Source organism: Delphinus delphis, chromosome 3, assembly GCF_949987515.2.
Source record: "Delphinus delphis chromosome 3, mDelDel1.2, whole genome shotgun sequence".
Taxonomy (NCBI): Eukaryota; Metazoa; Chordata; class Mammalia; order Artiodactyla; family Delphinidae; genus Delphinus; species Delphinus delphis.
This window is the reverse complement of record NC_082685.1, coordinates 12712772-12740725: the sequence shown is the minus strand read 5'-3', so window position 1 is coordinate 12740725 and position 27954 is coordinate 12712772. Positions and strand designations below refer to the sequence as shown.

General features: G+C 54.3%; 1 protein-coding gene across 4 annotated transcripts; it reads right to left on the bottom strand.

Moving 5' to 3' along the window:
- Nucleotides 1–577: 577 nt before the first annotated feature.
- Nucleotides 578–7930, bottom strand: HOMER3 (homer scaffold protein 3). 4 transcript variants are annotated; one of them, XM_060006658.1, is made up of 11 exons: nucleotides 7750–7930; nucleotides 7066–7194; nucleotides 6069–6150; nucleotides 5825–5981; nucleotides 5441–5572; nucleotides 4327–4434; nucleotides 3197–3318; nucleotides 2525–2681; nucleotides 2081–2194; nucleotides 1885–1971; nucleotides 578–1051 (listed from the first exon to the last, which is right to left on the bottom strand). In XM_060006658.1, exons 3-11 carry the CDS (start codon nucleotides 6080–6082, stop codon nucleotides 860–862), a joined length of 1083 nt encoding a protein of 360 aa, XP_059862641.1. In that variant the 5' UTR covers nucleotides 6083–6150; nucleotides 7066–7194; nucleotides 7750–7930; the 3' UTR covers nucleotides 578–859. The 4 variants fall into 4 exon arrangements, with proteins under 4 accessions (XP_059862641.1, XP_059862639.1, XP_059862640.1 ...); XM_060006656.1 differs by lacking the exon at nucleotides 7066–7194; XM_060006657.1 differs by lacking the exons at nucleotides 7066–7194; nucleotides 7750–7930 and adding an exon at nucleotides 6388–6637.
- Nucleotides 7931–27954: the final 20024 nt, after the last annotated feature.

Below are 27954 nucleotides of genomic sequence, written 5' to 3'. Positions count from 1 at the left end.
TCTGACTCTCGGGGAGCAGGGGCAGAGGGAGGAGGGTATGACTGCCTATACTTCTCAAGTCTCCCAGAACACCACTTACCACCCCCCCATCCCCCGTGTCTCCTTTCCTGTGGGGCCAGGCCCAAAGCTTTGAACTGCAGTGCTGACCATTCCAGCCGAGTGACCTTGGGTTGGTGAAGCCCCTTATATGGGCCTTGGTTTCTTCATCTGGAAAATGGGCATAGCAACTGCTCTTCTCTGCAAATGCAGATGTTTTGGTGAGATCCCTCCCATGCCCAGTGAACACAGCCATGGGCTAGGACCTTCCCCTCCTGCCCACCTGCTTGTATTTGGGGTTTGTGGCCACAGTGAAGTGGTGGGAGGAGTCCTTAACCAGGGTCCACCTTAGTCCAAACCGGTCCAGACAACATGGGCAGAGCCCAAGAAGATGGCGCAGCAGAGCCATGTGGCCTGGGCGTGCCCCTGAGGCTTTCTGAGCCTCCCTCTCATCTCTGAGTGGCTCACCAAACCCTACACAGACCGAGGGCCGCGGGTGCAGTGACGGCGACCAGGTACCTAGCTACTCACACACCACACACACAGCCGCGCTTAGAAATGTAATTTGGGCACCAGCACATGCCCTGGGGAGTCTAGAAATTCTACACGATGAAGAGCTCAAAAACAGCCCGTGAGCTGTGAACAGCCAGGGCCGGCTGGAGGACTGTGGACAGGCCCTCCCCAGGCTGAGTCGGGCCCCAGTCCCTGCCGGGGGAATGGCCCACTGTGCCGCCTGCGGCCTGGCCCGTGCCCCAGGCGGGAATCGTTCATGTAAAACTAGCTCCCGCAGGCCCCTGCTCCCATGTAGACCCAGAGGCCGGACTCAGGGCGTGCCCTCGGCCAGGCGGGCCAGGCCCTCCCGCAGCTCGCTCAGCTCAAACAGCCTGACGTCCAGCAGCTGCGCGGCCCGGCCCACCTCGGCCCGTGCCCGCTCCCGCTCTACCCGTGCCTCCTCCAGGCTGCGCTCCGTTGCCCGCAGCTGGTGCTCCAGCTCTGCGTTTCGGGTCTCCAGTTCCTGCAGGGAGAGGGCAAGCAGGGTTGGGGGCCCCAGCAAGTCTCAAGGGTCCAGCATCTGAATGCTATCCCCACAGCCTCCACTCTGGGCCAAGCCCTCTCTGTCTCCTGGCCTCCTCCCTGCCACCTCTACCCAAGACACTCCCTGGTCCCCTGATTGGAACATCACTGAAATGACCACATTCCTCTTCTGCTCAAGACCCTCGTCACCCATCATGCTGGGAATGAAATCCATACCCCTCCTCGCTCATTCCAACCCAGGCTTGCTGGCTTCCTTGTGGTTCCTTGAACATACTTTCTCCCCACCTCAGGGCCTTTGCATATGCTGTGCACTCTGCCCAGGAAACAACAGGGAGCATTCCCCCAACCTCTCTCTCTTTGGGGGCACCAGCTCCTTTAACTTCTCCCCTGCTGGACTCACAGGACATGCTTGAGGTTTCTCAGATAAAGTCTACAGTGAGGGCCAGGCCAGCACACCTGGGTACAAATGCAAGCTCCTGACCTCAGGCTGGGAATGTGTGAGGATTTGATGGGGTCAAGAATGAAGATTCAACAGAGACTCAAAAACTGCTTGTTGAATGAATGGAAGGAGATGAAACATTGTACTAATAACCATGTTTTATAAACCACCCACCGATTCCGTCCTTCCATGCACCTGGTCATCCAAATCCTTCACAACCTTAGATGTCTTCCTACTCCATTTATAGGTGAAGAAACTGAAACTCAGGGAGGCACATAGCTGCACTAGGTAGGGAATATGCCAGGTCTGTCCTACATCAGAGGCTGGCTGCCTTGGGTGGTCACCCCACCCCGCCTCACAGCAACCGCACACACCTGCACCTTCTGCTGTGTCTCCTCACGCTCGGCGCTGTCTGGGGCCTCACGGGGACCACCAGTCTGGCTCTTCAGCGTCTGGATCTCCTAATGGAGAAGTTCCCAGAATCCATTCTGAGAGTCCTGGCTCCCCCATTGGAGATCAGGGAAGGCAGGGCCCAAGGAAACACAAACGCATACAGACACGCTCACACACCTGGTCCTTAGTTTGCACTAGTGCCTCCAGCTGCTCCAGCGACTGGCCGGGTCCCTCCTTCTCACTGACCGCGGGTGGCTCGGCGGTGGCAGCCTGGGCCTCCAGCTCAGCCACCTGTGCAGACAGGAAGGTCAGCCCCTGACGCCCCAGCCTGTACTCTCCTGATCCCTGGGGAATATGCCTGACCAGCCAAGCCCATGACTGGGCACTAACCCCTTCTGGTTGGGGCCACCACCCCGCCTCTGGCAGGTAGGTCTTTAGGGTCTGACAACCCTCTGAGGCTGACATTATTTCAGACCCATACTACAGAACAAGAAACTAAGGCTCAGGGAAGTGATTTGCCAAGATCACACAGCCAGCCAGGGAACCCAGGACAGATAGGAGGCCGGGGCTTCACGGTGGTCCGGGCCACTTGGGGTCTCTGGGAGGGAGGGGCTTCCTCACCCGCTGTCGCAGCCTCTCGGCCTCTGCGCGCTGGGCCTCCAGCTGCTGCCTCCACTGGGCGGCGGCGGCGTTGGCCTCTCGCAGGGCGCTCGCCAACTTGTTGTTACTGTCCTGAAGCGCGAAGAACTCGGCCTCCCACTGCACCTCGCCCACCGAGCTGCGGGGACGGGCGAGTCGGCAGAGGGTAGGGCGGGGCCTCACTGGGCCTGAGGCAGGGTGAGGGAGGTGCTGGGCTGGGGGCGGGGTTATGGTTGGGGCCAAGGTACCTCGGGACTAGGGGGTGGGGACGTCCCGGGGAGGCGGAGTCTTGTCGGGGGTGGGGTCAAAGTAGGCGCTTTGGTGTCAGTTCAGTGAGACACAGTCGGAAGGCCAAGCAGGATCAGCCGAGGGGATGTGGACAGAACAAAGTGGGTGGGGAGGCACCCGTGGGTTTAGAATTAGCCGGGGGAGATGTGGACAGGCCAGAGTTAGCCCCGAGTAATGGATGAGGCAGGAGCGGGGTCGGCTCTGGAAGGGGCATAGTCTGAGTGTCTCCTCTCCTACCACAGGCCTTGGGTCCAGTGTCAGATCCCGCCGCTTGAACAAGTCCCTACAGTTTCTGAGAACTTCCTCTCCCCTCTTCCCCAACCCTTCGTCCTGCCACGCCCCTGTGCCCCGCCCTACCCCCCTCACCCCTCGGACAGCATCTTTCTGAGCCGCTCGCGCTCAGCGGGGCCGGGAGCGTCCGCGCTCTGGCTGCGGAATAGCTTCTCGTCGCCGGGGCCGTTGGAGCTGACGAGGGGGCTCGGGGGCACCTAAGAGCATGGGCAGAAGTGAGGGCACAGTGAGGGCTGATGCTACGTGGTTCGTGACTGAGGGCAGGAGGTCTTTCCCAGCACTGGGATCTGACTGCTCCTTTCCCCTCCTCACCCACCACCAATGGCTCCCGATGGCCCCTTTCTGGGCCCTGCCCCCCACCTTGCCTGCTGGGCTCTCACCAACCCCCAGGAGCAAACCTGATGCAGTCTAGCCTAAACCCCGGGAGATACTCATAATCTGCAAAGCGGGGAGCAATCTGAAACCTCCATGCTGTTCCCTCAGAGCAATGACCTTCCCTGGGGCCAAATTTCAACATCCATTTAAAAATCCCACAGGAAACGCACTCCATCAGGCTAAATTCATTATGAATCCACCTGCTGCCTGGACCAACCTACTTTTTCATCTCCTTAATCCCTGTGCCCAGCCCTGGGCCTGGCACACAGTATGCGGTCAATAAATGATGCTGAGGGACTTCCCTGGTGGTCCAGCGGGTGAGACTCCGTGCTCACAGTGCAGGGGGCCTGGGTTTGATCCCTGGTCAGGGAATAGATCCTGCATGCTTGCCACAACTAAGAGTCTGCATGCCGCAACTAAGAAGCCCGCATGCCGCCACAAAGATCCCACGAGCCACAACTAAGACCCGGTGCCGCCAAAATACATAAGTAAAATAAATAATAAATATTTAAACTAAATAAATAAATGATACGAATAAGTTAGTGGGGGAAAACACCCAGGGACAGTTTTTTACTCTGCCACTCTACTTAGCCATTTCAACTTCCACATTTCAACTCTGCCCTGTGAGCTGGTTTTCTGGCCTTCCTTGATCTAACATTTGGACAGCCTATGACACGCCCCCATGGCACCCACAGCCCTCTTCCATGGTCCTTGCCATGGATCTAGTTTTACATCATCTGTGAGCATTTGGTCCTGGGAACCGGCACAGCACCTAGACCCCCCCCAATATCAGTTGAGCTCCTGGCACGCATGGGACAGGGAGTGCTGACCTGGTGGGCAGTGAGCCCCAGGGCTGGACTGGTGAGCTCTCCCCCATCCTGAGATTTCTCCCGTGCCAGCCTCGCTGCTTCCTTCACTTCCTGGAACTTCTCGGCAAACTGAGGAATGGGGGGCAGGAACAGACAGTCAACAAACCCCCAGCCCCCTCCCCCAGGGTCCCACCACATCAGCTCCACCCAGTAGCAGCTCTGTTGCTTTGGAAGGAACTTTAGAATTGAGTGCATCCCCGCCTCTCATGAACTGGAAGAGTGGGAAGTAGGCTTGGAAAACGATGCCCAATGAGCAGAGTGGGTATCAGGATGGGGGGGGCGGTGGGATGTTCATGGAGGTGTATCACATTGAGCCACCTTGAGAGAGGGGCCCCCTTTCCCTCTCAGTCAGGCTTATTTCAGCAAGGAGAGCCTCAGGTGGGTGCTAATCTGTCTTTCATTTCCAGCTAGGGTAGGATACACTTTTTTTTTTTTCATTTTAAAATAAATTTCCTTAGCTTGAAAGTAATTTTTTAAAGAAACATATTTACAGACATATAGCCACTTGATTTGTGCAAAGGGGCCAGTGCAATTCATTGGGGGTTGGGGGGGTAGATGTTTTTTTCAAAAAATGGCCCAAGAGCAACTGAATACTCATGTGGGAAAAAAACACTCCTACTTTAAACCTCCGGTAGAAATTAATTCAATGATCTAAATTTGAAAGGAAAACTAATGCTTCTAGAAGCAAAGCAAAGCAAAGCATCATGAACTCAACAGGATTCAGAGAGCACGAACCATACAGGGAAACAATGGATAAGACAGTACTGAACTCTAGAAACAGCAGAGGGTGGAGGAAGGCGATAAAGAAGGTAATGCCAGGGGTGCGGGGAAGCACCCAGCCCATCCTAGGCACCCAGAGAGGGGCAGGCTGTGTCCGAAATCAGAGCAGGTGGCCAACAGAGCTGGAATGTGAACCAGAAAATTGGGAAGGAGCTACTGGCTTGTCCAATTCTGTAGGCCCATTCTGCAGCTGGGAAGATGGAGGCCCAGCATCTGTCCAGGGTCCCCCCAGTGCACCCAAGAGAAGACCCAGCCCCAGCCCCATTCCTCCCACCATGTATCCCTGCAGGCCCACCTGAGTCAGATGCTGCTCAGAGGCAAAGCCAAGGCCATAGACGGTGTTGGCGCGACTGTCTGCCCACTGCCCGAACTTCTGGGACGTTTTGGTAAATGTCATGTTGGGGGTGACAGTGCTGTTGATGATGGCCTGGGGAAGGCGGTGGGGAGAAAAGTTCCCGGGTGATGGGACTGGTAACAATGAATGTGAAACCCCCAGGGATATAGCTTTGTATTAGCACCTCAGAAGTCCTTGGTCTGGGCCATTTCAGGAGGAAGACTGAGACCCAGAAAGACTCAGGGTACTCCCCCGGCCCCCAAGGCACACAGCAAGGAAGCGACTGAACCAGGCTTGTCCCTAGGATCCTTGGCACCTGCCACCCCACCCAAGCCCCACCAGGACCTTGGCACCCCCAAGGCTGATGATTCGGTAGACGTTGCGGGTGGCATCGTAAAAGTAGGAGACAGTGAGTGCGTGTTTGCCCGCGGGGATCCAGTTCCGCTTGGTGGCCGGGTCGATCTGGAACACGTGCGCCCGTGTGCTGAAGATGGGCTGCTCCCTGCATGGGGAGAGGGTGTTCAGCGGGGGCCAGGCACCGGCCCCCCAGGGGACTCAAGGCCAAGCTTTGGTAGAAGCAGGGGCTCACCTGGCTGTGGACATTGGTCAGGCTTGTCTGGGTGGGCTCCAAGGGACAGCCAGGGGGATGGTAGGAACAGCTGGCTTGGCCTCTGGGGGGACAGGACGTTTGTGAGTGTCTCCCCAGACCAGGCTGTGGGAGGCCAAGCATGTCCAGCCCCAAGACCCCACTTCCAAGTACACCATTCATAGAACTTCAATCCAAAAGTGAGGGAATCACTCAGCAAAAAGACCCCAACTCTGTCCATTGGGAGGAAACTCTTGCAACACCCTGGGCAGGAGACGGCCTCTGATAGGAGCCAGGTGGCATCTAACAGCCCGGCATATACCTCACATCTTCCTGGTTACTGGACCCCCAGTGAAGTCTTCTCAATCTCTGGGCTGGGTGGAGGAGGCCAAGGTGGCCAACTCCTGTTCAGTACTTCCTGACACTTTCGTCCATCACTCCTCAAAGCAGGGCCTCCATCGATAAGTGGGGCATTGACAGGTGCCTACTGGGAGACCGGTCCCCCACTGGACCCACAAAGAGACCCCTCAGCTTCCACTGTAGGGCAGAGGCACACCTTGGAGTCAAAGTCCAAATCCCCAGGGAGCCTCCAGCCTAGTTAAAAAGACAAGATGTGGCTCAACAGGTCTACCATGGTGCCCACCCATCACCACTCAATCCCAGTACCATGGGGCTGGGCGGGATCCAGGTCCACGAGAGACCTGGGGGAGGGGGGGAGGCAAACTAAGGGAAGGGAGGCCTAGACTCGGTAGCCTCCGTGGTCAGAGGGGGGAATGCCCCCCCACTCTGTCCTGGGCAGCTTCTGTCCCGGTCACAGGGTCTGAAACCGGAGCCCCTGGGTGGGGTAGGGGCAGAGACTTTGGCCGGGGTTGGGGGTGAGTCCTGGGTCGAGCCAGGGTTCCAGGGCGCAGGGATCCTAGAAACTCAGGCCCCTCCTGCCCGGACGTTCCTGCAGCGGATGTTCCTGCAGCGACTTGCGGCTTTGGGAAAAGTTACTCACCAAGAGTCATGCGCCTCGGACGCTGCCGGCCGCGGGGCTCCAAAGGGGAGCCCGACTCCGCCCGGTGTCCGGGATCCACAATCGCGTGCGGGGGCGAAGCCCCACCCCAGGAGCCCCAGTCCAGGGGATCTGATATTCAGTCAGGATCGAGTTCCCAGGGTCAGGACCAGGGTGCCCTATGCGCGCCCCAACTTCGGGAAGTGCCGCCCCCGACCCTGGAACTTCCAGGATCCCTGCGACGCCCCGCCCCACTCCGGGTCCAGAACTTCGGGGACACGTTATCTACCTCCTGCAACCGCAGGTCCAGAGCTTAGGGGATCCTGCGCGCTGTTCCTGACTCCTGAACTTCGGGGACGCCCCTGCCACCCTTCCATCCCCGGGTCCTGAATTTCGGGGTTCCCTCGCGTCGCCCCTCCACCCCAGGTCCGAAACGTCGGAGACATCTTCACAGCCTCCTCCAATGACGGGTCCGGAACTTCGGGAACCGCTCGCACTGTCCCCTCCCCGACCCCGACAACGGAACTTCGGGGTCCCCGCGCCCTCTCAAGCCCTGGAACTTCGGGGCTCCCCCAGCTGCCCCCAGCCTCTGTATCCGGAACTTCGGGACCCCCAGCGCCCTCTCCCCGGCCCTGGAACTTCGGGGCCCCCCGCGCTCCCAGCGCTGGCTCAGCTGGCCGGGCTCACCCTGCCGGCTCTGCACCCCGCAAGTGTCCGGGCGCTAGGCGGGTGCGGCCCCGCGGCGCCGAGTCCCCGCAGACGGGCGCCCCGCTCGCTCGCTGGCTCCGGGGCCCGCGCCCTCCGCGCCGCCCTCCGCACCGCCCGCGCCTTTGTCTGCGCCGTCGCCGCCGCCGCCCGCGCCGTCTCCGGTCCCATCGCGGCGAGTCCCGACGCGGCCGCCGCCCGCCCCGCCTCCCCGGGCCGCCGAGGCCGCACCGCAGCACCCCCTGCTGGCGGCAGGTGGGGGGAGAGGGAGAAGGAGGGGCGCGAGCAGAGAGGAAGCGGGGAGGATTGGGGAAGAGAGGTTAAGAAGGGGGCGGAAGCGGACAGGGAATAGGGCGGAGACAGAGACCCAGACCTAGAGACGGAGAGATGGAGGAGAGAGGCAGAGACACAGGAGACGGACAGACAGACAGACCTGGGTGGACAGAGGAGAATGTGGCCTCATCCTCTCTTCAAGGGGGGCCCTGACCCTCGGGCCCACCTGAGTCAGATGCTGCTCAGAGGCAAAGCCAAGGCCATAGACGTGATGCTTTTGCCCGTGATGCTTTTGCCCGTGATGGGGAATCAGGTTCCTCTTCACCCGATGGGAGTGCGGGGGCAGGGCACATCTGCTGCCTTGGTGGGCCCAGGCGCATGCACACAGTGGCTTCTCAATGGCTGTATCCAGAAAATGAAAGAGACCTCAGCAGAGAGGGGGCTGGTAGATGAGAGAGAGGCAAACAGTAGGCACTTAATGGGGCTTGATCCCAGGTCCCCTGCTCATAATCCTTCCTGCCTGCTCTCCCACCTCACCCTGATCCCCAGGTTGGGACTTCTGTCAACCTCGGGGCTTCTGTGTCCCCTAAAACAACTGTAACAATGCCGATGAGGTTGGATTAGGATCATCGTTGCTGTGTTATAGGGTCCCCAAATCCAGGTGGAGGGAATGTCAGTGTCCACTTGCCACCAAACGGGTGAATTGCCTGGAGGTCCACAGGCCCAGGTTTGCCACCTCTGGTCAGAGGGAGTCCACCCCCTTCCTACGCTTGCTGGGAGAGGGTCCTTTTAGAGCCGAGCCAGGATCTCCTCTGACCCTGCCTGTGGAGCCCGCTTTTCAGTCCTGTATCTGCCCTTTCTCTGGAGACACACAGTGTCTCCAAAGTCACAGAGTGCCGTCGGGTTCATGGGCAGAGGCACCGGGGCTCCTCAGAACCAAGCCCTGCACTTCCCCGAAGCTCTGACTCACATGCCAGGTTTTTGCTTTTCCTCTCCTCACATCCTTTCCCTGTTCTTGTCTGTCTGTTTCCGCCAACAAGAATCGCACATCTGAGCTGGTAGCTTCCTTCAAATTACCTTTAGGTGAATCCCAGGTCATGTCATTTCCGGAGACTTACTCCCAGGCCAAGATCTGAGTTTTCCTCCCTCCTGGCCTTTGCGCAAGCTGTTTCTTCTACCTAGAATGCCCTTCCCAAAGGCATATATTCTGTTATGTCCTTCCAGGCTCAGCTCCACTGCCCCCTCGCCTCCTGGAAGCTTCTCTAACTATCCTGGGTTCGGAAGGGATATCACTCGCCCCTGTTCCACCACCCCATCCCTTTCTGTGGGATCCCTGATCTATTTATTTGTTCGATTGTGGCCAGAGCTGGCCCATCCTGGAGCCCAGGCTCACTCAGCATGAGAGGTAGTATCACTGCAGCTAGGAAAACAGAGCTGCAGACTCAGTTTCCCCAGTTGCCTTTAACTTCATACGGCATTTGCATAAGCAAAGGATTTGGCTTCGCTCTCAGGCGCGAAGCCACAAAACGCTTGAACACTGTAGGGAACAAAGGAAATACCGTCTGTTCTGTGCAAAGAATGACTTTTCCTTATTACCGAAAAAAAAAAAAAAAGAAAATTTAAAAATTAAAAAAAACAGTAACTGGAAAGGTGCCGGCAGAGCCAAGACTTCTGGAAGCTGCTCGGTGTGTGCTGAGTGCTGGCTGGCTGTAGAGCTGGGGCCATGTGGCTGTTCTGTGGGGGCGGCTGGGCGAGGAGCCTGGGCAGACTTTACCCCTTATGAGGGCAGAAGGCAACAGCATGAGGGAGAATGGGGTCCCCTCTCAGGTCTCCAGGAAGGACAGGGATGTGGCTGGCCTTGAGCAGCCCTGACCTGAAGTTGTCTTAATCAAGTTCAAACTGAGGGAGTGATTTTGCCAGTGTAGACCTCAGTTTTCTCGCCTGGAGAATGGGCTGATGCTTACAGGGCTGTAGGTGGTGGGAGGAGGCAGGAAGGATCCAGGCAACACCAGCAGCTTCTCACTGTCCCCTGGGTATAGATGGGTAGGGGGCTGCCCTGAGCTGCCACTACCACCCCAGCCTGAGCCCTCTTCTGCCTGGTTCTCGGGCCTGTCTTACTGGAAATGTCCTTGAGGGGCGAACAGAGGCCACCAACACAAGGTGGCTGACTGGTAACAACAGCTTTCTCTTGGGGCTGAGGAAGGACATGAGGGAATAAGCTTCCTGTCACGGGAGAAACCAAGCAAGAAATAGAACAGCTTTTTCGTCTCTAGGGCAGCCGCATTTACAGAGTGGCTCTTAAAGGTCAGGCTCTGGCCTCTGCCTAGTTAAATCTGACCCAACCTTTGGGCTGAAGTTATATTGTTTCTCCTCCCTGGAGGGTTCCTGTTCCACCAGAGCAGGGGAGGTCTGTCACTCTTCCCCAAAGCCACATGCCCAACCTCATGGCATGAGTCACAGTGGCCACTTAGATCTGTTTAGGTCATGATTTGGTTACTGTCTACTTCCATGGCTCTGTCTCAGCACCTAGAGCAAGGCCTGACTTGCAGCAGGAACTCTGTAAATGCTTCCAGAAGGAAGGGGTCCCAAGGCCCCACCTTGGTCCTTGGTGGCCTCCAGAGTCATGTGAGCCAGGGAGTGAATCCCAGCCCTGCCTCCTACCAGCAGGGTGACCTTAAAGAAGTCACTTTTCTTCCCTGCACTTTAGTTTCCCCATCTATAAAATGTGCATAAGAATGGTGCTCACTTCTGAGGTTTCCTCTAAGGCTCCAACATGTCCTGGCGTGAAGAGGGTATGACCCTAGGAGTTTAATAAATGCTTGCTGTTATAAACATTATAGTTATTCTTGGCATGTGGTTTCGACCCTGAGCCAAGTTCTTAAGATTTTCTCTTTTAGGGTTTGAAGGGTCCCAACCAGGCATGCGCTCTTGAGAACAGAAATGGGTCCAACCTGGCATGATATCCTCTAAATCTTTAGCTCTGGGCCCTGTATGTGCCTCTCTAACCACTCTCCTTCTCCTACTCCCTCTTGCCCCAGGCTGGCTAGTTGGGCCAGCCACTAGACCTTATCCTCCTGGCAAACTCCTATTCATTCCTCAAACCCCCACCCCCAATGCCCGCTTCTCTAAGAAGCCCTCTTTCCTCTTCTGCTGAACCCTTCCCAACACTCTCCCTCCTTGTAGCCCAATACTGACCCCAGGAGGTGTCTGTGTCCAGCGCTGATTCCCCCAGCCTGAAGGTATCTCAAGGGCTGGGCTGAGGCCTCTCTTGGGCTTGGCATCTCCCAGCATGGGGTGGACGCATAGGGGTCATGGCAGAGGAGAGTTTGATGATTTAATATTGGTGATTTTTCTTCCCTAGAAAGTGACCCCACCTAAAATTCAGATCCAATTCAATTTCTCCCCAAGGCCAAGGTTAATTCATTAAACAAACAGCTCGCAGGAAGTAATGGAACCAGACCCCCTCAGGCCCAGACATGAAGGGGCTGGTGCAGGGCATCTGTCACTGGGTTATGGACTCAACCTCCCAGGACCAGGGCAGGTTGGGGGTTGAGGGAGGCGGCCCTTGAGCCCCCTCCAAACTTCAAATCTGGATGCATGGTTCAGTTCCCACAGACCTAATTACCCTCATTTGCCACATGTACTAATTACCTCCCCGATACCAGGTGGCTGGGCGGGGCTGCCCCACTTTTGGGAGGTAGGTCAGGGCCTGATTATTTTTGGCTGTATTGTCCTTGAAGGCTCCACCATCTACTCATGTGAAGGGCAGAAAGTGGGGCAGAAAAATCACGGCCACATCAGGAGGGACAGTGGGAGACTTGAGAGTCAAGTTGGCCCAGGAGCTCCCTGAGCAGTGGGTTTGGGCCTAAGGACTGAGAGTCTTTGGCACCCACCTGTGGTGGCAAAACCTGGAGAGACTGAGAATCATTCATCTCTACGGTGGACTGGTCTGGAGGCCTGTTTTGAACGTGACACCATCTGTGGGAGAGGGCTTGGATTGGGGGGTAGTCAGACAGGCCTGGGTATAAATCCTGACTCACACCAGCTTGATGTGTGTTCCTGGGCACATGATCCCCTCTCTCCGCACCTTTGCTGGGGGATCAGATGGGGTTAATAAGTCACAAAGAGTGCTCTGGACAGAGGCACAGCATGTGCAAAGGCCCCGAGGTGGGCATGGGCTAGGTGTGTTGGAGGAACAGCAGGGAGGCCAGGGTGGTCAGAACAGAGTGAGGGAGGAGACTAAGGGGATGCTGAGGGCTAAAGGAGCCAGGTGGGAGCTCGTGGATGGCAATGAAGTATTGAGGGTACTGGGGAGCCGTGGGAGAGTTTGGAGCCAGAGAGGGAGGGATGTGATCACATTTACACTGCAGGCTCCAGACAAGGTTTCGACTCTTTTTTTTTGGTGGAGGGGCAGCCGCGCTGTGCGGCTTGTGGGATCTTAGTTTCCTGAGCAGGGATTGAACCCAGGCCCTCAACATTGAGAGTGGGGAGTCCTAACCACTGGACTGCCAGGGAATTCCCCAGAGTTTCAGCTCTTAGGAGAGAACCAGGTACCTATACACTGCGCAGAATAGGGGCAGACCCTGACTTTCTCTGAGCCTCAGTTTCCCAATCCCAGACAGAGTCCAGAGGCTTTGGCAGCCCCAGGACACTCAGGACCCTCAGCCAGGGAATCTCCCCTTCCCCCAAGCTCCCAAATTCTGGCCAAGCAACCTACGTGGCCTCCCCTTCACCTGCCCTCTCCTCCTCCTACTTCTGTGGCCTTGAAGGAAGAGCTGTGGGAACAGAGAGCAGGAGGTCTCGGGGAAGTCTGCATGGAGGGGCTCCGGGGGCCGTGTTCCTGCTTCGTGACAGCCCATGTGGGGCTGCTGGGTGCCGAATGTTCTTGCAGGAACCGGGTGACTCAGATGCTGCATCTTCCTCCCTCAGTCTGCCAGGGGAGGTTGTTGCTGGTCCCCAGGCACAGGCTAGAGTGAGGATTCACCCCTCTGGCCAGCCCCTAAACCAGCATTCCCACCCCCAGGACCCCTTAACTGGTGGCATTGCTCACTTTCCTACCCCAGCACCTTCTATGGCTTTCTTGTTAGGTTTCAGAGGGAGAATCAAGCGCCTCATTTCCATCAGCCAAGCTGCTAAACCCCATCTCTGAACTTATGCATTCGGCCTCATTTCTGAGCCTTTGCACTTGACCCCACCTATGGCCTGGAATGCCAGCTCCAACACTTCCTCTTCCAGGAAGCCCTCCCAGACTTCCTCCACTACCCCAACCCTGACCTTACATGATGAGGGGGTATCTCTCTCTGGCTCTGCCGCCACCCCAGACTGGGAGTCCCTCAGCGTCCCGACTTGGGCAAAGGCCTCTCAGGGGCCCCATTGTCGCGCAGTGTGGGAGGGCACAAAGAGGGAGAGAGATGCCTGCTATGGCAGCCCATGGCAGGGCCCCACAGGCTGCCTCCTTGATCTGACCTCTGACTTCATTTTTATAGAAGAGGAAACTGAGGATCAGGGGAATTAGGCCACTTCCCCAAATTAAAAAATGTCCGAGTGGAAAAGCTTGCCCTCGAACCTGGATCTGACAGGCCAGGCCCTGCTCCGTGCAGCCTTTGAAGCCTTATTTACCCATTGGAGGGGGTGGGGGTGCATTCACTTCCCTGCAGGTAGATTTGATACAATCTGGGCTCAGACTCAAATGTTCCAACGGCCCATCTCCATGGATGCACTGGGGGCCTCTGTTTCCTCCTCCTTTTTTTTTTTTTTTTTTTTTGTTCTGTCGTGCAGCGCAGCTGATGGGATCTTTGTTCTGCAACCAGGGATTGAACCCAGGCCCTCAACAGTGAGAGCACAGAGTCCTAACCACCGGACTGCCAGGGAAGCCCCTGTTTCCTCCTCTTTAAGATGGGGCTCTTCATTTGTTAACTCATGTTTATTGAGTACCTACTACATGCCAGCATTGTGGGAGGCTCTGCCCTCAGGGCGCTCACAACTACCTGGTGGACAAAATGGATGACAGAGGACAGAGTAGGCTGGCTTCTGACAGCATTATGCGAAGGAAAGAAAATCAAGCAGAGCCACAGGCAAAGACAGGTGGCTGGCAAAGGCTGCTCTGAGGAGGTGGTGATTCAGGGGAACAGCATGTGCAAAGACCCTGAGGTGGGAACACACTCAGCCCCTTGGAGCGGCATCGAGGAGGCAGGTGTGGCTGGAGCAGGGTGAGTGCGGGGGCACAGTTGGGGGCTGTGTGGGCAGAGAGCTTCATAGACTGGGTCAGAAGGGACCTTCTGGGCCCCAGTGAAGAATGGGAACTGGGGAGCCATGGGAGGCTTTTGAGCAGGAGAGGGACAGGATTTGCTTTTACATGTTGCGATAAGATTCACCAGCACACCACATGGCAAATGGACTGAGGAGGGCGATTCTAATACTTGCCTCTTCGTTTATCACGAAACAGAGGGTATCCTGCTCTGTGCTTGATAAACAAATGACATTGTTATTAGCGCTATCATTATATCTTTGGGGACGGTTCCAGGCTCTAAGCACGTATCCCTCCCAGGGCTTCCAGGAGAAAGCTCATCTCAGTAACTCTCTTTCTGCTTTGTCTGGCCTTCCTCTTTCTCTCTCTCAAAAGCTCTTGATGCTGGCCCTGGTCTTATCACTGAAATCCCAGGCCTCCAACAGGACGGAAACATCTGGTTTCCGGAACACGTGGATCCTGTAGCCCCAAGGGAGGTCACAGAGGAGCCTGCTTTGCCCTGGGCTGGATTGGAGGAGGGGGCCCACTAAGGGACAGAGAAAGGGTCACACGTTGGACACCAACCACGTACACAGGGGAGACTACCTCCAGGCTGCAATCAGAGGCCTGGGTTCGAGTTTTGCTCTGTGTTATTCTAGCCGAGAGGTCTGAGAGTAGCGGCCACACACTTCCAGAGAGGGGAATCATGGCTTGGCCTGGCTTGCATTCAGCTGGAGCAGCATAAATGCTCGTTGATTGATGCAGTGGGAGCAGCGTAGCCTGCGTGATTTACAGGACCCAGTATGAAAGGAAGATGCAAATTATTCAGATCTTTAAGACTGTGACATCAGAGCAGTAAACTTAGAAGCTGGTCCCAGCTGGGAGCTTTCGTGGACACCTTTTACAGCTGGAGAGACTGAGTCTGAGAGAGGGAAGGGGCGTGCCCAAGAGCAGAGGGACACACGGGGACCCTCCCACCTCCCAAAATGGTGGCAAGTGTGATAAGTGTAGCGGGGACAACTAGGACTCAGCCTCCTAGTCACATCTTGGGGACCCCAGCAGGGGGATTGTGGAACTTGGAACTCTGGGTCCCCGCTTCTCAAAATCGTTTAATTCTTTGTTATAACAAATCCCAAAGTGAGCACAGACCAGGGGAACTCAGAGTCTGGGGAAGGGGTGTCAGTCTCATCACATCTTGGGGTCTCTCGTTGCACCTTGGGGCCCAGGCAGGATGTGTCTGGTGGCTGGGCTGAGGTGTCTCTGCTGCGCTGGGGGGGGCACCTTCCAGGGAGAAGAAGAGCAGAGGCAAGAGGGAGGGAGGCTGAGGGGCCCCCACTGGGTCGGCCAGGTGGTCAGTTGTCCCGAGTGGCCTGCTCTGTCTTATGCACCCATCCACACCCACCCATTGTCCATCCATCCACCCATCCATTCATCCTCCCACCCAGCCACCCATCCATCAATCCATCCACCCACCATTCACCCACCTACCCATCCATTTACCTACCCTCCTAGAGATGCAGGCATTATCCATGATCCACCCCCAGCTCCTCCATCCTTACATCTACCCAGCTAGTCTTCCACTTCTTCTTCTTTTTTTTTTTTTAATAATTTTATTTATTTATTTTTGGCTGCGTGGGTCTTCATTGCTGCACGTGGGCTTTCTCTAGTTGTGGCAAATGGGGGCTACTCTTCATTGCGGTGCGCGGGCTTCTCATGGCGGTGGCTTCTCTTGTGGAGCACGGGCTCTAGGTGCGCGGGCTTCAGTAGTTGTGGTACACGGGCTTAGCTGCTCCACAGCATGTGGGATCTTCCCGGAATAGGGATCGAACCCGTGTTGCCTGCATTGGCAGGCAGATTCTTACCCACTGCACCACTAGGGAAGTCCCTCCTCCACTTCTCAACTAGCACACTTCTACTCATCCGAGCCTCAACTCTGCGCCCCCTCCTCCATGCAGCCCTCCAGATTTTCCAGGCAGAGCACCTGGCTCAGGCCTGATCCCAGGGAGCAGAGAGCAAATGTATCTGATTTGGTGTCCCTAGGCCTGGGGCTGAGACTTCTTGGGGAACAAGGAGCACCAGTATGAGATGTATACGAAGGAAAAGACCAGCGATTTCTGCCAGTGGCCCATTGAGAAATCAAACTCCATGTGGGGTGCAACTCCCCCCATCAATAATAAAGCCACCATCATATAAGCCTAATAAAATGGCTGCAGGGTAGGAAGGAATCCAGGCTTGGCCTGAGTCCATTCCAGGTAGCAGAAAGAGCTCTGGGGGCAGACAGCTTCCACTGACACTTATGTGTTATGTGACATTGAACAGGTCAACTCACCTCTCTGAGCCTCAGTTCCCCCATCCGGAAATCTCTCCATCTCATCCTGCGGCTTGCAGATCTTAGTTCCCCAACCAGGGATTGAACGCAGGCCACGGCAGCAAAAGTGCCAAGTCCTAACCGCTGGACCGCCAGGGAATTCCCTCTCCAACTCATCTTAATTGCACACTTTCTAGGAGCCCAGCCCAGCCCCAGACCCTAGGAACTGGGATGTATCAACTCCACTCTCAATGAGAAGTCAGGAGGAGCCAGACTGGAGGAAAGGAGAGGCAGCTGGGAAGATAAACAGCCATGATGAGGGGTGGGGGGAGGGCATGAAACATACATGCATATGTTTTCTAATGGAATTAGCTTTATGTGTTTTCTCTTCTGATTGCCAAATTAATATGCTCAGTATAAAAACAGTTTCAGAAAACACAAACAAGCATGACATAAATCATCTAAATAAGGTCCTTTGTTATAGCATTTAATTTCCTGGGTGAATTTTTATGATGCACCTATGATGTGCCAGGTGCTCACTGTTAAGTTAAAAAACACTGGCAGGGCTTCCCTGGTGGCGCAGTGGTTGAGAGTCCGCCTGCCGATGCAGGGGATACGGGTTTGTGCCCCGGTCCGGGAGGATCCCACATGCCGCCGAGCGGCTGGGCCCGTGAGCCATGGCTGCTGGGCCTGTGCGTCCGGAGCCTGTGCTCCACAACGGGAGAGGCCACAGCAGTGAGAGGCCCACGTACCGCAAAAAAAAAAAAAAAAAAAAAAAAACACTGGCAAAGGAGGCTGGCACACACCAGGCACTCAGTAAATATCTAGAGTGAATGAAAAAATTTTTTTAATTAATTAAATTATTTATTTATTTTTGGCTGCGTTGGGCCTTCGTTGCTGCGTGCAGGCTTTCTCTAGCTGCGGCGAAGTGGGGTTACCCTTCGTTGCAGTGCGCGGGTTTCTCACTGCATTGGCTTCTCTTGTTATAGAGCATGGGTTCTAGGTGCGCAGGCTTTGTGGCACATGGGCTCAGTAGTTGTGGCTCGTGGGCTCTAGAGAGCAGGCTCAGTAGTTGTGGCTCATGGGCTTAGTTGCTCCGCGGCATGTGGGACCTTCCCGGACCAGGGCTCAAACCCATGTCCCCTGCATTGGCAGGCGGATTCTTAACCACTGCACCACGAGGGAAGTCCCTGAAATTCTAAAAATAAAATCAATGCCCAGAAACCACTGTTACTAACATGATCATCTATTTCACTCTAGATTTTTTTTTTCCTTTATTTATCTCAGCCACGATGGAATCACACGGTACACATGATTTGTCAGTCAAGGCCCACTTTCCACAATGATCAGTACCATTCTATCCTCTGGTGTTGAAAGACTTCATCATTGTCCAGCTGGGGGCTCTTCCGTGATTTATTAAACTGATCCCCTATGGTTGGGCATCTAGGTTGCTTCCTTGAGGGATGCTTTTTGGAGATAGCCTTAAAAGTGGAATCACACGTTTTCAGGGTTTCTTATGTATACTTAGGGCCACACCAGCTTCTATATTTCCATATGGGATACCCGTATCTCACTCTGCTCCCAGCAGCAGTGGATGAGTGTGTCCATTTCTTTGAACATCTGACATTTGCACATAAATATTAGAGACATTTACTTTGCAAAATGTGGCTTAAAATCAGAGGCCCCCAATGGGGCCCAAGGGGGCATGGGGAGTGACTGCTTAATAGGTATGGGGTTTCCTTTTGGGGGATGCTTTCATCAATGTTCTGAAACTAGATAGAGGTGATGGCTGCACAACATTGTGAACGTACTAAATGCCACAGCATTGTACATCTTACAATGGTTAATTTGATGTTATGTGAATTTTACATCAAAACCAACCAACCAACCAACAAATAAAGGCCCTAACCTGGGGTTTCTGGCTTCCAGGAAGTCCCCAAAACTCTGCTCAAATGTCCTCCAGTAAGCCTCTCCTCACTATCACACCCAAGCCCCTGTGCCCCATCCAGCAGCCCCTTTATTTGTCTTCACAGCTCTCATCACTCCCTGGCATTCATTCATTCACTCACTCATTCATTCATTCACTAGCTGTGCTGGTCACACAGTAGGTCGTCAGCGAAAAAACACTGATTTGTTAATCAGTGTTTAGGAAACAATAGTCACAACCCAATTATTGCTATCCTGTCCAGCAAAAAGGTCAGGCACAATATACAACAGAGAAATCCCAGCCAGGCAAGAAAAAGCAAAATCCACCCAGAAAGAATCATTCCGGCTAAGGGGTGGGGGTGAGGACTCCAAGGGAGTGGGGATGGAGCACACAATTCTCAGCCCTCCCTGATTGTCTGTATTTTCCTCATTTCTATCTTTATGAAAAGCCAAAGGCCAAATGAATTGTGGGCATTTAATCACACAGAGTATGGGAGATGGGCAGAAATTTTTCCAGGAGTGGCTCCCCAAGGTTAAAGGGGAGGGAAAGAAGGTGTCCTTGGTGACAAGTTGGGGGCCCCAGCCCAAGGGAGGGACCTCTGGGTCTTGAGTGGTTGGGCAGCAGGGCTCAGCAGGGGGCAGTGGCCAGAGAGAAAAGGGTCACCCTCTCCCATGGCTTGAGATGATACCCACGTGGTCCCCAAACACAAAACCCAAGCCCTGGGGTCCCTTGGTTATTTTTCCTGGTCCCTGGTCAGCATTTACATTCTCTGGACAAAGTTTTTTTTAAAAAAACCCAACATAAGCCCCTGGTGGGACTTGCATGGAGGTAGCAGAGGTGTCTCTCCATTGTGTGTCTCCCTACCAGCCAGGGGACAGCCAGACATGCTTCCCTGCTGGTTGCTTTGGATTAACATCTTCCCCCAGCAAAAAAAAAAACCAGGAAGGAAGCAGGCTGAGGGGTAGGATCCCATCTCCATCCCGCCCTTGCCAGCTGCAGGACGGTGTGCTCCCAGCCTCAGTTTGCCTGTGTGAAAAGTGGGGACGAGCACAGGCTTCCAAGGGCAGCATGGGGAGTCATCACACACACACAACACTGAGTACCAGGCGGCCTGCGTGCAGTAGATGCTCAGTGGATTCTGGTAGCGGTTATGGTTCCTGTAAGTATCAGAAGTTCTCCGTAATCCACCTCAGCTCTCTCTCTGGCTGTTCCCTATAGTGCAGTGAAGTCAGGCCAATTACTGGCCTCAGAACCCCTCCGGCTCCTTCCCTGACCACACCTTTGCCCATGCAGCGCCCTCCGCGTGGAATGCCTTTGCTCCTTCCCCCCTTGCAAAACCATGCTCAGCCTTTGGGGACACTCAGTGCTTGCTCCTGAAACAGACAGGATATCCCTTGCTTTGAGGCCGCTCAACACTTGTGAATTATCGTGATGGGCTTATAGAGGGGTTAAGACAGCTGAGGACCCCGAATTTAGGGTTCAAATCCTAGTGTGCTGTGACGCCTCCATTCCCTTGCCTGTGAAATGAGAGGGAGGAATGCCCTTTGTCCCTGCCTCAGTGGGCCAACCAGAACTAAGAGAGGGGGGCCAGGCCAGGAGGATGCCGTGGGCAAAGTGCAGGGCCCTGGAGCAGTAGGGAGGGGACTCGGGCCAGCACTCAGTCTGGTAGTAGCCTCAGGCCACTAATGGAAGCTGTACCACTCCACTCTGTAAGGACACAAATTGGAGGCCTTGGGGGACAGGACTGGGGGGCCACTGAGCTGCAGCCTGCCTCTGACCTCCAAAAAACAGGCTCCCTCTGTGGCCAAGCAGCCCTAGGATGAGGTGGGCAAGTGGAACAGGAACCTGCAGCCTCTTCTCTGGCCTCGTCCTGGGCCTTCTGGCCTGCGCACAGCCTTGAGGCGGGCTGGGCTGAGACAGAGCCCCCTTCTAGCACTTGAGGGTGCTGGGGAGATGTGACCCTCCAGGGTGAGCCCGGGCCGGGTCTGGGCAGGAACCCGGGAGGCTGTGGGGACAGCCAGCAGGATGGAGCTGAGAACTGAGGAAGGAGAATTGTCAGGACCAGAAGTCTGAGTGAATGTGGGTTTGGGAGTGAGAGGCATCAGGGACTTCAGTCTCGGGGGCCTAGAGTGGATAAGGAGGAGGGTCTGAGACAAAGGATGCTTTGGGGACATATGGCATTGAGAGAGGGATTCAGGGAACTTCTGGCCTGAGATTCTGGGCTGTAGGTCCTTTCCCAGCCTGCAGTCCTGCAGATCATATGGGGCACACAGTCGCTACTCAATAAACATTTACTGAGAGAAAGAATGGAGAGGGCTGTATACACAGGGAGGTCCAGGCCTGGAGGGTGAGGGAGATTTATTCAGCATGCATTGAGTCCTATTGTGTGCCAGCCTTGGGTTAAGCCTAGGATGCCACTGGGGACAAGTAGAGACCTGGGCCTATCCTCATGGAGTAACGATCCAGTGCAGAAGATATAGTCAGAGAAATAAATGTCTAACTCTAAATGGAGCTATTTGGAAAGAAAGGAACTAGTTCTATGAGAGCTTTATCAGGGGGCCTAACCTGGGCTGGGGAGTTGGGGAAGGCTTTGGGAGGATGGCTGGAGCTAAGGGATGGAGAACTTGGTGAAAGGGTCAGGCACAGGAGGTGTTTCTTTTTTTTGTTTTTAATTAGTTTATTTATTTTGGCCGTGCTGGGTCTTCACTGCAGCGTGCAGATTCTCTAGTTGCGGCACGCGGGCTTAGTTGTGGTATGTGGGATCTTAGTTCCCCGACCAGGAATAGAACCTGGGCCCCTGCATTGGGAGCAGGGAGTCTTTTTTTTTTTTTTTTTTTGCGGTACATGGGCCTCTCACTATCGCGGCCTCTCTTGTTGCGGAGCACAGGCTCCGGCAGGCTCAGCGGCCATGGCTCACGGGCCCAGCTGCTCCACGGCATGTGGGATCTTCCCAGTCCCCCTGCCGATGCAGGGGGACTCTCAACCACTGCGCCACCAGGGAAGCCCCGGGAGCATGGGGTCTTAACCACTGGACCACCAGGGAAGTCCCGGAGAAGATGTTTCTTATCTTATCTTTTCTTTTCTTTTTTTTGGCTGCATCGGGTCTTCGTTGCAGCATGCAGGATCTTTCATTGCCGGCGTGTAGGCTGTTCATTGCGGCGCGAGGGCTTCTCTCTAGTTGTGGCATGCGGGCTCCAGGGCGCGTGGGCTCTCTAGTTGAGGTGTGTGGGATCAGTAGTTGTGGTGTGCTGGCTTACTTGCCCTGTGGCATGTGGGATCTCAGTTCCGCGACCAGGGATCGAACCCGCATCCCCTGCATTGGAAGGGGGATTCTTTACCACTGGACCATCAGGGAAGTCGCCCGGAGAAGGTGTTTCTGATAGAGGGTGCTGCATGTGCAATGACCCAGCAGTGGGGATGAGGTGGATGTCAGTGTAACCAGAGTCAGGCAGAGAGTGGCCTGAACTCACTTGGGGGCGGGGCCTTTGGGAGGGGCAAGATGGAGCAGGGTCTTGGTGGGGAGTTGGGGTTTTATTCCTAGTGGGCTGGAGGCCACAGGAGGATTTGGAGAAGCCCGCTGCAGCCAAAGTAGGGAGAGGAGGAGGAAGCAGGGCTTGGGACCTCCGGGAAGAGACTGGGGCACCTTGAGTGGAGGCACCGGGGTGGAGAGAAGTGGGGGGACAAGGGATGTCTTTGGGATAAGAACATGTCTTACAGTTGTCCCTTGGTATCCACAGGGGGAATTAGTTCCAGGACCCCCCCTGTATACCAAAATTTGTGGATGCTCAAGTCCCTTATATAAAATGGTACAGTATTTGCATATAAGCTATGCACATCCTCCTGTATACTTTCAATCATCTCTAGATTACTTATAATACCTAATACTACATGAATGCTATGTTAGTGGGGCCTGCGGGGCTGGCTGGAAGCGCCAGGTCAGTGACACTAGAGCAGCCCGAGCCACTGTGACTTCACCCCTGGGGTGAGACCACTCTGCGGTGTGCGCTATCCTGCCTCACGAGGTCCTCAGTGGGATGGAGCCCCAGTTGCCCACCGCGTTGCCTGCAGAACTCCCCCCACCTTAGATCTTTACCCCCCAACTAGGTCTTCCTGGAGTCACCTCCCAAGTAATCCAGGGGCCCTCAAGTCTTCGTCGTGGAGTCAGCCTTTGGGATCCCCAAACTACTACTGATAATGAACAGTGGCTAGATTGAGTGGACTGGATTTGCTCATTCTACAGCCATTTAAAGAGGACCCCCCCCGCCCCACACCCACCAACGCCTGACCAGACCCTCCCCATCTCTGAGGTATTTGGACCTCCCAAGCTCAGCGTGATCATCTCCATGCCACAGATACAGGAACTGAGCCCAAGGACTGTAATGGCCATGGCCACAGGCCCACAGGCCAGGAGGGGCGGGACAGTGCAGGGGTTTGAACTTGGGCCTGGCTCCCTTCCCACCCTTCCAACTCTCCCCAATGGCTTAATTTGTATGGGGCTTGGGGTGTGAGTTGGCGTGAGGTGTATTTGGGGGGGCAGGTGTGAGGAGAGCCAGGCAGACTCCAGGCCAGGACTCGGCTTCTGGACTTGGCTTCTCAGCCCCTCCCTCACCACATGCCCCATGAAACTGCAGGTTTAATGCATTCTTCTCCTCCCTGACCCAATTCAGGTTGGCCCACATGGGGAGGGTGTCCTGCTAACAGGAGGATCTGCGCTAGCTCCCCGCTGCCCACACACCTCTTTGGCTTTTAGCTGCCTAGCACCTGCCCCTCTCCCCACTCCAGCTGGCCTCAACAATCTCGTCCTCAAAAGCCCCAAGCAGGGACTTCCCTGGTGGGCCAGTGGTTAAGACTCCACACTTCCAATGCAGGGTGCTCGGGTTCAATCCCTGGTCAGGGAACTAGATCCTACATGCTGCAACTAAGAACCTGCATGCCACAACTAAAAAAAAAAAAAATCCCAGGTGCCACAACGAAGACCCGGCGCAGCCAAAAAAATAGTAAAAAGAAAAAAGTGCCAGGCTTCCCTGGTGGCGCAGTGGTTAAGAATCCGCCTGTCAATGCAGGGGACACGGGTTCGGGCCCTGGTCTGGGAAGATCCCACATGCCGCGAAGCAACTAAGCCCGCACACGCCACAACTTACTGAGCCTGCACTCTAGAGCCCGTGAGCCACAACTACTGGGCCGTGTGCCACAACTACTGAAGCCCATGCACCTAGAGCCCGTGCTCCACAACAAGAGAAGCCACCACAGTGAGAAGCCTGCGTACCGCAATGAAGAGTAGCCCCTGCTCACCATGACTAGAGAAAGCCCGCGTGCAGCAACGAAGACCCAACACAGCAAAAAAAAAAATTAAAAAATAAATGAAATAGGGCTTCCCTGGTGGCACAGTGGTTGAGAGTTCACCTGCCGATGCAGGGGACACGGGTTTGTGCCCGGTCCGGGAAGATCCCACATGACGCGGAGCGGCTGGGCCCATGAGCCGTGGACGCTGGGCCTGTGTGTCCGGAGCCTGTGCTCCACAACGGGAGAGGCCGCAGCAGTGAGAGGCCCGCGTACCGCAAAAAAATAATAATAAAAATAAAATAAAATAAAAAATAAATGAAATAAGTAAATTAGAAAAAAGAAATCTCCATAGCAGAAAAAAAAAAAAAGAAAAAAAGCACCAAGCATATTCCAGCCTCCATGCCTTTGCCTGGGCAGTGGTTTCTATGGGAACACCTGGGGTCTGCAGTGCTGGCCCTGGGCCCCCCGACTTGCTGTCGTTTCCCTCAGCCACCATCTCCTCCAATCACTGCCTGTTTCCTTATCTCCTTACCTGGAGGAACTAAGCGAACAACTCCAAACATTTATTGAGTGCCAGCTGTATACTGAGAGTCCAATCTTCCTCCTCAAAGTTCTCCCAACAGCCCATTATGAGTGGGTAAACTAAGGCACAGAGCAGTTAAGGTCCTTGCCCAAGTTGACATAGCTGGGTAATGAGGGGCTGGGTTTTGAGGAGGGAGCTCAATGTACCCACTGTACAGAGAGGAAAACTGAAGTCACAGAGCTGAAGTGACACGCCTAAGGTCACACATCAAGGTCGTGCCGGAGCAGGTTTTAGGGTGACACTATTCCTGCGTTCAGTGTATAGAGGGGGAAGGTGAGGCTCAGAGGTCAGCACGGTGCTGGAGGACACATAGATGCGGGAATCGAGGAGAAGACTTGAATCTGGCTGCCAGAGGGGTTGGGGCGGGGCTACCCTATCAGGTGGGGCCAGCTGGAATGCACCTCTGCAGAGGTCGTGTGCAGCTGGGAGGATGGGCTTAAACGGGGCTGGTGGGGCGGGGCTACTCACAACGGGTGGGTGGAACCATGGAGTGAGGGGGGTGGGATTGTTCCATTTTGTGGGAGAGGCGGGGTGGAGTCACACGTGGTGGGCGGGGCTGGGGAAGGGCATTAGTGTGCCACGAGGTTGAGAATATGCTGGGGGCAAGGTTAGGCAGGCCAGCCACCCATGGTTGTGTTCGAACTGTGGTGTCTGCTCTGGCAGCTCCAGCGAGAAGCTGCAGGACCACGTTGTCCACTGTGGAAGGGAGGGGGCTGCCGGCCTAAGCTCCTCTGCAGAGAAATGGGGCCGCGATCCCCACCCCCTGTCTGAGCCCCACTCCCCTAGGCCTCTCTAAGCCTCAGTCTCCAAGTCTGACAAAACACTTGCAATATATATCACAGACAAAGGGTTAATATACCTAATATAGAGTTCCCAAAAATAAAGAAGAAAATCAACTACCCTATATTTAAAAATGGACAAGAGATCACATTAAATAAGTGCACTAGCCCTGAAAACGTGCTCAACGTTGCTCTAATAAGAGAAATGGAAATTAAAACTACACGGAGGGCACTCTCTTTGCTACCTTCTCTATCCCTTCATCATTCCTATGCCTGGAATGCAGATGTGATGGCTGGAGCTGAGGCAGCCATCTTGAACCGTGAGACATTGGGCATGGAGGCCACCAGGGAAAACAAGGCTGAATTCCAGAGGACTTTGTGGAGCAGTCATCATGCCTGCCCTGGACCACCTACCTCTGGACTTTTACAAGACAGAAAATAAACTTCCATTTTGTTTGGGGAAAAATATACATGGAGATAGAAGTACGACCCTTCATTCTTGGTGAGGCTGTGAAGAAACAGGCACTCTTATTCACCTCTGGTGAGAAGGTAGAATAGTATAATGGCATGGTGGAAGTATGCAGCAAATCTGCATGTTCATTTGCCCTTTGAACCAGCAACTCTACTTCTAGGAATCTTGTCCAAAGAGAGATGTGTGGGAAATGCATGATAATAACAGAGACTGGAAATGACCTAGAGGGGATGATGGGATGAACTATCCATACATCCACCCAATGGAATACACCACTGTAAAAAGAAATGAGTAATAGGACTTCCCTGGTGGTCCAGTGGTTGGGAATCCATCTTGCAAAGCTGGTTTGATCCCTGGTCAGGGAACTGGGATCCCACATGCCGCGGGGCTACTAAGCCTACACGCCACAGCTAGAGAGCTCTCATGCTGCAACTGGTGAGCGTGTGCACCACAACTAGAGACAGACCCACGCGCTGTAACGAGGAGCCCACACGCCCCAACGAAAAGATCCCGCGTGCCGCAACTAAGACCTGATGCAGCCAAAAAATATATATATTTTTAAAAAGCAATGAGTAAAAGCTCTATATTACCAGAGTCATCTCCAAGGTATGTTATAAAGTGCAAAGGGCAAGACGGAGAAAAGTGCATGTAATAGGCTATCATTTATCTAAGGGGGATTATGAATGTATATTTACTTATATTTAAAATGGAAGAATAAACCTCAACATTTAAAAGGAAGAAACAGGATGAAAGGGACAGGCTAAAAGCTGATTTATCTGAGTTTATCTTGTTTTGTAAATGTGACTTTGGGATCATGTGAATGTTTTGCACGGGTACAAAACAAAACTAAATGAAAGAGAGAGAGAGAGAAACAAAAAACTTGAAATAAAAATGAGACAAATGGGGAATTCCCTGGCCGTCCAGTTGTTAGGACTCCATGCTTTCCCTGCGGAGGGCCCAGGTTCAATACGTGGTTGGGAAACTAATCGCGTGGAGTGGCCAGAAAAAGAAAAAACAAGAGAGAGAGATAGAGAGAGAGAGACAAATGAATCTAATTGTGGTTCTGAGCTGTTGGCTTAACCCCACAAACAGGAATTATTTCAGATGACTTTAGAACACAGTCATTTGAACACAGTACACAGTACATAAATCATATTCCCTGGTGGGGAATCATAGCATTAGTAATAATATTGGTGTTGCTATTCTGTAACTATTATATATATATATATAATTTTTTTTTTTTTTGGATAAAGCAACTAAGTCATTTTGTTAATGTTAGAAACCAAGATTTTCAGGGTTAGAGGAAAGATGTACCAATAAAGCAAAGAAGTAAAATTCTGCAATCCTAAATAGTTGAATTGGAAAATCAGTAAGAATACAGCATGTATTGTCTCTCCAACAGAAGAAGTATGCTCTCACTCTGCCCACTGAAAAGGCCTAGAAACAGTGACCAGATGTGCAGCAATGAGCACCCCTGATGTCAACTGTGGTCTCTAAATACCATTTCCCACGAAAGAAGCCAGGGCTCCTGGAGGAATGGCTGATTCCAGGTCTGGGCAGGAAATGGGCCAGAGGATCCAGGAGCATCTTGTGAGGCCAGAAAGCAAGGATGTTTCTAAAGACCTTCGGGGTCATATTAGAGAGAAGGAGGGAAGGAGGGAAGAAGGGAGAGAGGGAGGAAAGGAGGGAAGGAGGAAGGAAAGGAAAGAAGGAAGGAAGGAAGGAAGGAAGGAGGGGGAGGAAGGGGGGGAGGGAGGAAGGAAGGGGGAGTTTCCTGGGTCTCCATTGAAAGGTGCTCAGAATCATCTCATTTCTCTACAAGCTGGAATCTCATAGACCTGACACTTGTCAGCATTCACAAGCAGGAATGTTTGGGCTGATTTTGCAATTGTGCTGCAGGGCACAGAGCCAGCCTGGGCCCCTGTTGTCTCAGGAGAACCCCGGCTTTGCCCCTCCCCACTCTACCTCTGGGTGCACAAGGTAACCTCCCTGAACTTCGGCCCCCTGGTACCATCCTCAGCCTGTACTGGAGAGGTCCAGAGAGGCGTCGCTTGGAAGAGTCCCGCCTTAGTTCCCTTCTCAAGGCTGGGCAAGTAGGGAAGCCTCTCTGGGTCTCAGTATCCCCTTCTGGGTTGCCCTGAAGCTCAGGGTCCCGTGGATGTTCCCTCACTGGGGTGAGGTGGGGGTGGGAACCCCAAGGACCAAATTCCCCACCTACTCCCCATTCCGGGGGTTCAATTAGGGCAGAGATGACATATGCCCCTGGAGCAGGGGTAAGGCGAGGCAGAGAGAAGAACTTGGAGCTCTGCCAACTATGAACCCAAAGGGGCATGGAG

What these genes read in the sequence shown, in the direction of transcription:
- HOMER3 (XM_060006658.1), bottom strand. An exon ending in CCGAGAGGCTGCGACAGCGG is followed by an intron (nt 2,195 to 2,524) that starts GTGAGGAAGCCC and finishes CTGTCTGCACAG; the next exon opens with GTGGCTGAGCTGGAGGCCCA. An exon ending in AGACACAGCAGAAGGTGCAG is followed by an intron (nt 1,052 to 1,884) that starts GTGTGTGCGGTT and finishes CTCTCCCTGCAG; the next exon opens with GAACTGGAGACCCGAAACGC.